A 14,503-nucleotide genomic window follows, 5' to 3' on the forward strand; every position below is an offset into this window, starting at 1 on the left:
TTTCCCTGCTAGTAAAATTCCTATACATATATCATTGACAAAACCCCATGACTGCCCTGGCAGCCTGTCTGCATCGCTCAGAAAACTTCATATCTGACTGCACGATTACTCCCAGGTCTTTTTCATTTTCTACCACCTTAAGTGTAGTACCACACAGTTGGTATGTTTCTCTGGGGTTACTTCTACCCATATGTAGTACTTTGCATTTGTCAAGGTTAAACTTCAGTTGCCACCACTTCTTAGCCCATCTGCCCAAATTATCTGTTTTCTTTGCATTCTTTGCAAGAGACATCTAATCTGCCTTAGCTTGCCTAACCTCCTTTGTGACTTGATTACAGACTAATTTATATCTACCATATGCTTCTATATCATCTGATAATTTATATGCATTCCATGCATTTTTCTTCTCTGCCATGTGTCTCAATAGTTCATCTGCTATCCATTTAGGTCTAAGCCTTAAGCAGTATTTCATTGTTTTTATGAAAAGATTAGTAGCTTTGATTACTTCCCTGAATACTTCTCATTTAGAATTTTTTATTGGTAACATCATCAGTTGGTCCCACTGCACAGTATTTAAAAACTGTCTGAGACCCCTGTGGTCACCCTTACAAAAGGAAGCCTTTTCCTTTAACATTGATAGTAGTTATGTGTTTAAATAAATTCCACATTAGTACACTGTGATTGCTGTCGGCAGATTTAAATCTGCCGACAGCAATCCAGTGCAATGTCAATACCGGCATCAGTATTGATGTTGCACTGTTATGACAGATTTAAATTCAGCGTACCACAACACACACTGCTCTTTCTGTTGCATGGTGGCCATCTTATTGACACTTAGGAGTCATTCTGTTCACACTCACGGCGCAGCCAAGGTCATTGTTGAGGTGTCAAATAAAACTTAGTGAGTCACACGGATTGGTGCTACAATTACAGCAATCGATTAAATATTTCTGAAGATAATAAATAAAAGGGAAATCACTGACACCTTTTTCGATGACCCTGTATAATGAGTCTGCCTTATTCTGGATTATTTTTTTAAGGATGTTCCGAGTATACAATATACTCAGCTATTAACTTAACCTTTTCCATGGTACATGTACAAGATCTACATTTTTAATGTAGTTTGGGAGGGGATACAATATGTAGCTATATTTTGCAGGCTGATATATTTCTTTAATATACAAATTGTCTTAAATTTTCTACTTCTAGAACATGCTGCAATCTCCTACTATGTGTCTAATTAATTGTAGATAGCTTATAATAGCAGTATGAAAATAGCTTTGCAAATTGGATTCACACCTTGGTTGTCCAATTTAATTACAAAAGCTGAAATTGAAGTCTTTACTATCTTGGTAATCCAGATTCAAACTTTGATAAAACAAAGTTAAATAATACATAAATAGTTGTAGAGGATAATGTTGCATCAAAAAAGTAATGAGGGTTTTTATTTATAAATTTTTTTGCAATTTTTAAAAAATTCTAATTTGATTTTTGATAATTTTCCTCTGGTGTTGGGCATTAAAGTCAAAAATAAGAATGTATTAATATTTTAGAGCATTTATGTACAAAGTTTTCATTTTTATAAAATTTCAAATTTTCATGAAAAATCTCACTCCAAACAACTTCGCTTGTTGCTATTAGGAATCACTGCAAGGAACCTACCCACATACAACAAACTCATTACTGAAAAGGTGAAAATTAAGTTCTTTTATCTGCTTGACTAATTCCTTAAATTTACTAAAGATTTCCACCTCCACAAAAATAAGTGGAATTTTATACTTTCTTTTGTATAGAGAATAATTGTAGCCAATAACATGCATGCCGTGTGTGAGTATGAGAGAGCTTTATGCTGTTTTAAATGTGATTTTGTATATATAGAAAAGGATGCCAAGTGCTGTTTTTCATTTCTTCTATAACTAAATATACCCTAATTGACATACACAGTAGCTAGTCTCCTCTCACAAGTAGATGTTTTTTTTTTATTGCATCCCTAATCAAGGTGAGTGAGGGAATTTTTGAATCTACAGTAATTTGTTTGTTATAAATGTTTGTTAAAAATTTACACTATAACTGAACATACCGAGCTAGAGAATACAGTAATGCTACTAAGTTAAGGATGCATTTTCATTAGCATAGCATTTTTCGCTAGCATTTTCATTCACTTTAAACATAATTTAATTTATAAACACAAACATTCATTTGTGCCCCTTATACCCTGAGGGATGTGCCCCACACCTTGGAACCACTGTAGTAGCTGATTAATATCTGGAGGTACTGTACAGAGATTTATTTTTGCCAGCGTCAGTTGTGAAATTAATGCTTTACCATAAACTATAATTTTTATATCAGTCTTGCAGGACATGATCATGCCCATGTGGGCAGCAAAACTGTTATAACCAATGTCCTTATCAATGACAAAGAATTTTTATAGGCCTTTTATTCAACATGGCTGAGGTAGTCAGTCTCAGATGAGGGCTGCATATCCACACATGTGTGATCATGTACCTTAAGATGGATCTGAAACCACAGTATTGAGGTTGCATTGCATATTAAAATGAGATCAGTTTTATATTATGATTTTCTGCTCAATTTTATGTATTGCAGATATCACTTTAAATGTATTCTTCACACATTTATACTAGTCTGTTTTGGTTGATTTAATTTTTAAAAGCAGATTATTTAAGTTAAATCAAAGATCTTGTTAAACAAATCGCATAATGATTTAACTTTCCTTTTAGACATGATTTCAAGCTAGTCTTTGGGGTTGATGTTAATGTCGGTCTGAATAAAGCTGAACGATTATTATATGGAGAGTCTTTGATGACTCATGCAATGGTTTTTACTGCTGTTTCTCTTGAGGTAAGCTGTTTTGTTCTGTACCTTGGCAAAATTATTTCATTTATAAAAAAGAGAGCATGCCTTTCTGTTTTGTATACAAATGTTGATTTATTTTGATTTTGTTTTCAAATTGATCATAGCTGGTATGCCACCATGTCTCAAGTATTCTGTAATTTTTCTTTAATGGTGGTGGTGAGTGATGCTCTACTTACACCATTCTGGGGTGTTCCATCTGAAAGATGATTTCTATTAAATGTTTCTAGGTTCCAGTTTCTAATAAAAGTTGGTAAGTATGTGCTTAATGTGCAGATTATAGTCTCATGTTCAGGTCTTCAGACTACGGGTTCAAGAAGTCTTGGCTGTTTTTTTACCTTATAGTTTATAAACAGAAAACATAATTAAGTATGGTTATTCAGAATTGCATATCAATGTGAATTCTTGACAAGAGGAATTAAAAATGTCCTAGTTTTTCTAAATAATTAAGAAAAATGCTGTTAAAACATTTGTGATGTTATAGTGTCAGAGAAAAGGATGGAAAGCATACATGGCACAATCAATGTAAATTCAGAAATAAAATTTATTCATAAAACATGAAATGCCTGTTGCTTCCCACATTTAGCAGGCAGGAACATGATGCAGGTCTTAGGGGAAGCTCAGTGTGCATGATAATGCAATTGTTATTCACAATAAATGTTCAATATGACTGCTGTTTACAACACATGCATTTACATGATATATATAAGCAAGGCTCATACACATTCCAAAATATGTAAAATATTTCAAACAGCAGTGATGTACACCATGCCTTTAATATGACTGGAAAGTAACCTGATCCATCCATCATCTTGAGTATTGTTCTCAATAAGCGTTCTTCCAATCATATGAAGTACATCACAAGGATCAGCAAAATACATCTAAACTAGTGGAAACCAAAGAAAATGTTAGCATTAAAATATTGAATACAATTTTTAAATAATGAAATAAACCAACATGTCTGTGTAATAATATTGCTGTATTTTTATAGGGGGAACTGAATATTGGTACTTCAGAAAGACAAAGATTCGTGAATCACATGACTAGTAAACCATTAAAAAAAACCTCATGGTCCAAATTGTATTCTTGTCTTGTTGTTATCTCATCAGTTTATAATTTCCAACTGAACTAATAGAAACTATATAAAAGAAACTATATTCTTTAGCAGTGGAAATATGGGATACAGTGTTAAAATAATGAAGCATAACACACTACCTATATTTTTGCAGGATGAATATTGGCACTTCGGGCACAGCTCTGTGGTTCACGTGACTAGTATACACTGATCTATCAAAATTCATGAATAGTGAGTCGGTCCTCACTATTCACTGAGGATTGTGGTGATGTTGGCCCGTTACTACAGAAGTATGCTGATCTGCAGCTGCTCTCATTCTCTGATGTGGTTTTTCAATTGATTCCACTGGTCCTTCAGTGAATTCATATCTGAAGATGCATATATTCAGTGTCCTCCATGTCCTATGCACAGTGATTTTGTTGTCCTTCCATTACTGAGTATAACGTTCATAATGTAGGAAGAATCTGGTTCATAATTTCCCATACTAGAATAGTATAACCTGTTTGCATCCTTCAGATAATATGAAGTGGGATTTCTCAGACCACTTGACATTTCCACTGCTACTAGTGACCAGTACAAACAGATTTTTGTTCTGTTCCATTTGGACTTCAGAGGCCTACAGTGTAGCACATCTGCATAGACCCATTGCTCATTTTTATCCATTGTTTTCTTTCAGTTTTTAGTGAACACAGAAAAAGAAGTTATTCTTGATCATTAAGTGCCTTCTTATAGCCTATGTGATTCTTTGCAAGTTTTTCACTGAGTAACTACTAATTATAGACTTATGCATCTCTACCATTGCTATAGAGATACTCCTCTCACTGCATAGGCAACTGACATGCTTTTTGTGAACTTGCAGATGATGACTGCATGATGCAAAACTACATGGTCTCAGTGGGACCATTGGTCCCATAATCTCACTTCTATACATTACTTAGTGACAGGCTTCATTTAGATTTTACAGGAGGTGCTTGCATTTTTGAGATATCTAATTCAGTAATATTTTGGTAGACAGCGTATAGTGTTCAGGAAAGCTTTTGACACTGTTGCGCATGGAAGACTATTGTACAAATTGGAGCAGAATGGTATTAAGGGTAAGTTGCTACAATGGATAAAAGGATGGTTGAGTGGGAGAAGACAGGGTGGTAATTAATGGGTGCTGCTCTTCGTGGACTAATGCTATTAGTGGAGTCCCACAGGGTTCGGTGTTGGGTCCTCTGTTGTTTTGTATATTTATCAATGATATTGATGAAGGTATATCAGCCCTAGTGTCGAAGTTTGCAGATGATACAAAGGTTGGCAGGGTTGTTAATGACAGTAATGGCAGTGTGCTACTGCAACAGGATCTAGATAATTTGGGCAGATGGGCTAAGAAGTGACAACTAAAGTTTAACCTTGACAAATGCAAAGTACTGCATATGGGTAGAAGTAACCCCAGAGAAACATACCAACTGTGTGGTACTACACTTAAGGTGGTAGAAATTGAAAAAGATCTGGGAGTAATTGTGCAGTCAGTATGAAGTTTTCTGAGCAATGCAGACAGGCTGCCAGGGCAGGTTATGGGGTTTTGTCAATGATATATAGGAATTTTGCTAGCAGGGAGGAGGTGATTGTCCCTCTGTATAAGGCAATGGTCAGGCCACCCCTTGAGTACTGCATACAGGTCTGGAGGCCTCATTTTAGGAAGGATGTAGATTTGCTTGAGCGTGTACAGAGAAGGGCAACAAGATTGGTGAGGGAAATTAAGGGATCCTCTTACCAAGAGAGGCTTAAGTTCTGCAAATTGCAGTGGCTGGAGACTAGGCACCTGCGTGGTGATCTGATTGAGGTGTATAAGGCCTTGAATGGGTTGAGCACGCTGAATTCTGATGGGATCCTTTCACTTGTTCAGATTACGTACCTAAGGGGGCATAAATTCAAATTAAGAAAAGACAGATGTAGAATAGATATGTGGAAATTTGCCTTTAGCCAGCGGGTGGTTAATTGCTAAAACAAACTTCCATCTGTCCTTGTGGAAGTTGATAGGTTAAATAAATTTAAGGAGGAACTGGACAGGCATTTGGAGGGAATGGTGTTTTCTTTGTTTTTTTTTTTTGGCTGATGCATAAGCTCATACACTTGCTTTCTTGCATCACATGCCACTATACTAGAGTATGATTTTTATGTTGATAAAAGTTTGACTAGAGAAAAATCTTTTGCTCAATTTCCAAGCTAAAAAGTTCCATTTCTCATCAGACCTCAACTTAGTTATACACTGCCTGCCTATTTCATCAGGACTGCGATTTTAGCCAGTAGCACACTGGACCCCTGTTGATTCAAATCAGCAGTGGTCCAATGCACTGCTTCAACATGATGTGCCATGGGGGTCAATAAGATGTTGAAAAATTACTCAAGTAATATTGGACCATTTGTGTAAACTGTCCTCAATTCCTAGAGTGATGTGGTCAGAGAATTGTACTGATGAAATGCCTTTCCAGTTTATCCTACAAATGTCCAAATGGGATCAGAGGATTTGGCTGGCCAGGGCAGATACTTGAAATCATTTTCATGTTTCCTCTAGCCATTCTTTCATACATTTTGCACAAATATTGCATTGTCTGCCTGAAAATAAGATGGTTAATGTCTTGTGTCATTAAGGGTGGGGAGGCATCCCTAGTCAATATGACTTGCTTCCAATTCTCCTTTGCCTGCACCAATACAGCCATATTTTCTGGCTGGTGCTTGAAATTAGCATTAGCATTAGTTTGAAGCATATGATGCAAGAAAGCAAACTTATACAGCATCAGCAAAAAAAAAAAAAAAAAACCCTTCCCATTTCAACCATCTGGTCACTCCAAATGTTTATCTAGTTCAGAATTAAATTTATTTAAGCTATCAACTTCCATAACAACAGATGGAAGTCTGTCAACTACCCGTTTGCTAAAGGCAAATTTCCGCACATCTATTCTACAACTGTCTTTCCTCAATTTGAGTCTATGCCCCCTCAGGTTCTTAATCTGAGCAAGTGGAAGTATCCCATCAACATTGAGCCTGCCCAAACCATTCAAGGCCTTAATACACCTCAATCAGATCACCTCACAGGTATACCTAGTCTCCAGATGCTGCAATTTGCAGAAATTAAGCATTTCTTGGTAAAAGCACCCGCTTTGTTCCCCCCTCACCAATCTTGTTGCCCTTCTCTGTACTCATTCTAGCAACTCTACAACATTCCTAAAATCAGGCCTCCAGACCTGTACACAGTACTCAAGGCATGGCCTGACCATTGCCTTATACAAGGGAACAATCACCTCCTTATCCCTGCTAGCAAAATTCCTGTATATCATTGACAAGACACCATGAGCTATTCTGGCAGCCCGTCTGCGCTGCTCAGAGAACTTCATATCTGACTGCACAATTACCCCAGGTCTTTTTCATTCTCTGACTCCCTGAGTGTAGTACCACACAGTTGGTACGTTTCTCTTGGGTTACTGCTATCCATATGTAGTACTTTGCATTTGTCAATGTTAAACTTCAGTTGCCACTTCTCAGCCCATCTGCTTAACTTTTCTAGATCCTGTTGCAATAGCATACTGTCGATAGCAACCCTGCCAACCTTTGTATCATCTGCAAACTTAGTAGCTTCTGTGAAGGTCTCCTACTCCTGTAGTTCATGCTTTGTAGGTAAGAGCACCCCTTTGTTTCCCACAAGTATCAGTAACCATGCAATATTGCATGGTTACTGATACTTGTGATGTTCCCACATTAAATGCAGAGGCTAATTATTCCATTGTTTGGTGATTATTACACTTGATAATCTGCTGCAGACATAGAGCACCTTGTTCATTTTTGGCTACAGCTGCATCTGTGTATGGCACTGACATTTTCCATTCTTTTAAAGACTCTGATGACACTAGTGTTTGAACACTTGAAAGTGCAGCTGTACTCTAAGCAATTACTAAATGAGCACTGGCAATCATACCTCCAGGAAAGTTCGAACATTGCTACCTAGAAGAAGGCACTTGATTCTTAAATGACATATGACCTAGCATACTCTTTCTTCCTTCACTATGAAATTTTTTGGGGGATGGCTTCTTCCAGAAAAACTATTTCATTGATATTGAAGATTTATTTAGCACTGTTTCTAAGCTCCTCAATAATTTTTGTGCGAAAAAACTGTAGCAGAACTTATTCTGTCTCACATTTGTTATTCAGAGTATTTCTCTGTGAACAACATTAACAGTAAAAGCATTCTGCTGAATATAGCAACCATTTGTCCATCAATTTTCACCATTATTATCTGGAAAACAAGTGACAGCCCAAAGAACTTTGCCACAGAAAAATCCAGTCAAAGCATCAACTGAAAAAGTGATGCTGCCTGTTTTTTTTTGACTCTATGGATGCTATCCACACTGAATTTTTTAAAAAATGGATTGCAGTCAATTCAGTTCAGTATATTCAAATCTTGCACGAGCTTAAGAAAAGAATCAAGAAGCAAGGCCTGACAATACAGCAAAACTTCTTCAACACACAAACCCACTGCAACAATAAAACATTGAGAAAAATTTTGTTGCTGAGATTCGAACTTGTTCAGTGTTCTCACATTTTCAACAAATAATTAATATGTATATAAATATCATCTCCTCAAGCTAAGAAATCTAATACTAGGCTTTTAACTTCCCCTGAGTGAATAACCCATTATATATGTCACACTATAACCATAGCTGATGATGATGATGCACTAAAAACATTCTCAGATAAAACAAGTGACCTCCTTACTAATTTTGCCCCAAGAAGTGACTTTTTTTTTTTTTTTTTTTTTTATTCTCAAAGTTTAAAGAACATCTTCAAAGCAACAGATGTTTCTGAAGAGATATTAGTCTCTCAGCTAAAAGAATTTTAATGGCATACAAAATCTGGTATAATGTCTAAAATGTATAGAGTTAGGTGAGCATGTGTAGAAAAATGTGTTAAATTAAAGAATTTTTTTTTTAATCTACTTGTATGTACACTTCTTTTATGCTTTTTTGATTTATCTCTGTTCCCTCAAAAGTTATGCAATAAGAGGTATTTCTTTTCAAACTACCCTCAGAGTTTTATTAAAAAAATAATGATAGTCATTGTACATGTCAGACATAGCTACTTTCTATGAGTAGCTCTTAACAAACTGGGTTTGCTAGTGCATTGATCTCATATTGTGGAGGTATTTTGCCATGAGTTGTCTTGGTATTGCCTACTCTAAATAAAAAAGAATTGCTTCAATGGAGAAGTATAATGTTGTTTATTTAAAGTGTATTCTACTGCCCAAACATGGGCTTAAATTCTCATCATTGGCAGGTAGGTATTGTGAAGGTGAGAATAACTTAATTATGCCTGCTTCAATAATGGTATTGTTAAATTCTTAGATTTATTTGAGTTACTTACATTAATATTATAAATGTAATTTATGTTCGATAAAATGATTGAACCTCCAGAATTTTCCTACAAACTCCTAAAAGTTCATTTTTTTTTGCTTTTTGGTAAATACTTTTCTAAGCTCTTTCATAGATTTATATATACTGATGTAGTATAAATTAACTTACTATATATGTGATTGCATAACTCATATTCAGTATTAATTATATAAGGGACATTCAAATGAAACAGTTCAGAGACACCTGATTAAAATTATACACCTATACCATTGACATATTGGTCTCATTGTGTTGTCAGCTGAGACACTCCCTGCTTGGCATGATCACCTCCATCTCAGCATCCAAGTGAAAGCCAAGACCTCTGAGCACTTTCTTTTGGAAGGCAAGAGGAGGTCAGTGCTATAAGCTGGTGTTGCAGTACTTCTCACCTGAACATTTGCAGCAAAGGCTGTATGAGGATTTGCATTAAGCTATTTAGCTGCTTTGCCTTTATGGTCCCCATCACTGGTCCATTGTTTTACTATAGTGATGACAATAGTGAAATTATAGTATCCTTATAATACCGTGATAATTCTGACTAAAAAAATAAATAGCAAATGCTTAGAAAAGCGGTACTCACCTTGTATAAATCTGCAATAAAATTTTTGGTAGATGGTGGTTTGATTTAGGTGGAAAGAGGCATTAAATAGAACTAAGGCGGGGAATGGAGTGAAAATATTTTAAACAGATTTTAAAATGAGCGCAAGGAAGTAGAAATGCAGATCTCCAATCCTTGGTTGTCACAAAGAGGTTAAAAGACGTAAATGAAAAAAAGAGAGAAGACAGGTGGTGCCAATAGTTGTTACGATGGACTTTCGTGGGTGAACCGTCATCAGTTGGCAAATGGAATAGAAGTGAACGCGTGTTGTATTTAAGGTTATCTAAACTCCCATGATGCTCTTTTTGACACGTGGGAACTTCAGCCGCGAGAGGTTCCAAGCCGGTGAAAGGTTGAAGGGAAGTTTAGCGTTAATAATGTTGAGATCAGAATGGTGTCGGTACCATTCGATGGTGAGGGCTTCATATTGAAGAATTCTGTAGCTCGATCTAAGTTTAATAAAAGCCGTCTTACACAACCAAATCTACAACACTATCAAATTCACCTCTTCACAAAACGATCTACAGAATGAACTTCAATACCTCACTGATAAATTCATAGCCAGGAGCTATCCCCCTCAACTCATCCAACACACAATATCCACCGTTAAAAACAGTATTAATAACCCAACCAGACACAGTCACAAGACAAATACTCGCATAGTTCTCCCTTACCATAGTGAACTCGCAGCACAATTCCGACGTACATTCAAAGATACCGACATCTCCCTCACCTTCTCCACTTACAATAAACTAAGTTCCCTATTTAATTCTTACAAAGATACACACAAATATCCCATCAATGATCTCAATAACTTAATATATCTCATAAAATGCCAACCGAACTGCGACACCTGTTACATCGGCAGCACAACCACCAAATTCGGTTCCTCCACGACTTCCAATACCCGCGCATACTACCACTTCAACAGTTTCAAGACAAGTCAATCCTGCACTGAGTTAACAACCCATGCTCAAACCCATAACCACACCCCCCTTGTTGACTCTGCCATCACTATTATTAAACTTAGATCGAGCTACAGAATTCTTCAATATGAAGCCCTCACCATCGAATGGTACCGACACCATTCTGATCTCAACATTATTAACGCTAAACTTCCCTTCAACCTTTCACCGGCTTGGAACCTCTCGCGGCTGAAGTTCCCACGTGTCAAAAAGAGCATCATGGGAGTTTAGATAACCTTAAATACAACACGCGTTCACTTCTATTCCATTTGCCAACTGATGACGGTTCACCCACGAAAGTCCATCGTAACGACTATTGGCACCACCTGTCTTCTCTCTTTTTTTCATTTACGTCTTTTAACCTCTTTGTGACAACCAAGGATTGGAGATCTGCATTTCTACTTCCTTGCGCTCATTTTAAAATCTGTTTAAAATATTTTCACTCCATTCCCCGCCTTAGTTCTATTTAATGCCTCTTTCCACCTAAATCAAACCACCATCTACCAAAAATTTTATTGCAGATTTATACAAGGTGAGTACCGCTTTTCTAAGCATTTGCTATTTATTTTTCTATAGTGATGAGCATTGACTATGGCACCACAAAGTAACCAATTATTTTGTGGTGCCATATACTGTGGTAGTCTATTGATAAAAAACAATATGTTAAGACCACTATATACTTGTTACATTTTTATGTCTCTATGTTTTTCAGAATTCAAACTAGTCACTATTCCTGTTTCGCATTGGGTATTTTCAACAAGAGTTCTGGAGTGCATCATTATCTGGGAATGTCTTTTTGTTTCAAAATACATATTTCTTCTATTTATCCCAGCATCTCTTCATTTGAATAACCCTTATATTTTGATGAAATGATATGGAATTTTTTGGAGTATATTAGTTTTTTTTTTTTTTTTAATTTTCAGGATGATGGCAAGACTACAAAATGGAGAGTTGAAAATTCGTGGGGTGAAGACAGAGGAGAGAAAGGCAAGTCAAAAATTAAAATACTGAAAGTGTTAAAGTATTATTATATTCTTTTGAAATAAAAGTGCAAATATATGGATTGCCCTGAGATATCATATAAGGATAAAAGGCAAAGGCAGGCTATTGGTGTTTTCCTGAATTCTGTGATGGGCACATTAATTACTATTGGGGGAGGGAAAGGGTGAGGAAAAGGGAGGGAAAGGTCCATAATTATATAGTCCATAAGATACATTGCAGGATCATCTAGACAAGACTGCAGCAATAATTCAGACTCAGCATGGGTTTGTTAAGGGAAAGTCTTGTCTGACAAATTTGATAGGATATTATGATGTGGCTACAAAGGAACTGGATGCAAAAAATAATTTTGATATCATATATTTGGATTTCAGGAAAGCTTTTGACACTGTTGCGCATGGTATTGTACAAATTGTACTTGACTATTGTACAAATTGGAGCAGAATGGTATTAAGGGCAAGTTGCTACAATGGATAAAAGGATGGTTAAGTGGGAGAAGACAGAGGGTGGTAATCAGTGGGTGCTGCTCTTCGTGGACTAATGTTATTAGTGGAGTCCCACAGTGTTCGGTGTTGGGTCCACTGTTGTTTTGTATATTTATCAATGATATCGATGAAGGTATATCAAGCTTAATGTCGAAGTTCGCAGATGATACAAAGGTTGGCAGGGTTGTTAATGGCAGTGTGGCAGTGTGCTACTGCAACAGGATCTAGATAATTTGGGCAAATGGGCTAAGAAGTGGCAACTAAAGTTTAACCTTGACAAATGCAAAGTACTGCATATGGGTAGAAGTAACCCCAGAGAAACATACCAACTGTGTGGTACTACACTTAAGGTGGTAGAAATTGAAAAAGATCTGGGAGTAATTGTGCAGTCAGATATGAAGTTTTCTGAGCAATGCAGACAGGCTGCCAGGGCAGCTCATGGGGTTTCGTCAATGATATATAGGAATTTTGCTAGCAGGGAAAAGGAGGTGATTGTCCCTCTGTATAAGGCAATGGTCAGGCCATGCCTTGAGTACTGCGTACAGGTCTGGAGGCCTCATTTTAGGAAGGATGTAGATTTACTTGAGCGTGTACAGAGAAGGGCAACAAGATTGGTGAGGGGAATGAAGGGATCCTCTTACCAAGAGAGGCTTAAGTTCTGCAAATTGCAGTGGCTGGAGACTAGGCACCTGCGTGGTGATCTGATTGAGGTGTATAAGGCCTTGAATGGGTTGAGCACGCTGAATTCTGATGGGATCCTTCCACTTGTTCAGATTACGAACCTAAGGGAGCATAAATTCAAATTAAGAAAGGACAGATGTAGAATAGATGTGTGGAAATTTGCCTTTAGCCAGCGGGTGGTTAATTGCTGGAACAAACTTCCATCTGTCATGGAAGTTGATAGGTTGAATAAATTTGAGGAACTGGACAGGCATTTGGAGGGAATGGTGTGATTTTTTTTTTTTTTTTTTTTTGGCTGATGCTTCATAAAGCTCATACACTTGCTTTTTTGCATCACATGCCACTATTACTATTACTAGTCTTTGAACTGGTCCTCTACAGTATAGTGGTTTCTCCTTTTCCCTCAGTCATTACTTTGAAAGATCTGGGTTCAAATTCTCTGATACTGGAAGAATTCTTAATGTCCTCTTTAGTTAGAGTATGGTTTCTCATGTGTTTTGAGTTTTTCTGTGTGCATGATATGCAAATCAGTCTCTGTGCATGTCATGTGAACACTTTACAGACATAATGGACACAGCACAAACAAAATATATAATAACCATTTAAATGAATGCATTACATGATATAATATTGGCTAGTAGTGGGTGTTTGTTTTGTCATTGCTGATATTATTAATATCAGAATAGTCTGGCTGTTAACAAAGAAATTGGTATCACTATACTCCATTTTTCAGAGCCTCCTTGAAAGGAAGGTTCTCTCATCAGATTAAGTTAGAGAAAATGGTTATTCAACTAATCATTCCGTGCTAACCTCCCTTCCCACTACAGAGAAATGCCAAAACTTGTCTATTATGAAATAAAGTAAATTAATAACCAATACTGTAGCATTATTTTAATATAAAAACAATTATGTAATATGTACACCGAGTGGACAGAAATCATGTGATACCTACCTAGTAAAGGGGGCAGTCACATAGTGAAGCACTTAGTCCACGAAAGCATTCCATAGGTATTTCGATCCATGCTTCCTGCACAGCTGCCCATAATCCCATCACAGTCCTGGATGGAGGATCCAAAGTTTGAATGGACCTTTCCACAGCATCCCAAAGATGCTCCACAGGGTTTGTGAACGGGGAGGCCATTCCATGGTGATAAAATCTGCGGAATGCTCTTCAAACCATGTTCTAGTCACCACAGCTCTGTGGGGAGGCACATTGTCCTGCTGGAAGAGCCTATTGCCCTGTGGGTGCACTATGACCATGAAGGGATGCAGATAGTCTGCAAGGATGGACACGTAAACTGGACCATTGAGAGATGTGTCTAGACATACCAGAGGTCCCAACATGTGCCAGTTGAACACACACCCCAGACCATTACTGACAGTCCACCTGCCCAAACAGT

General features: G+C 37.0%; 1 protein-coding gene across 1 annotated transcript in view; it reads left to right on the forward strand.

Moving 5' to 3' along the window:
- Nucleotides 1-14,503, forward strand: part of LOC150080805 (bleomycin hydrolase) — a 163,088-nt gene that overhangs the window by 125,246 nt on the left and 23,339 nt on the right. The window contains exons 9-10 of the mRNA XM_090381004.1: nt 2,739-2,859; nt 11,862-11,925. Coding sequence (XP_090237130.1) covers nt 2,739-2,859; nt 11,862-11,925 — 185 coding nt within the window. The remainder of the gene's footprint in view (nt 1-2,738; nt 2,860-11,861; nt 11,926-14,503) is intronic.

This window comes from Mastigoproctus giganteus, chromosome 9 (assembly GCF_048544385.1).
Source record: "Mastigoproctus giganteus isolate SK-2022 chromosome 9, ASM4854438v1, whole genome shotgun sequence".
Taxonomy (NCBI): Eukaryota; Metazoa; Arthropoda; class Arachnida; order Uropygi; family Thelyphonidae; genus Mastigoproctus; species Mastigoproctus giganteus.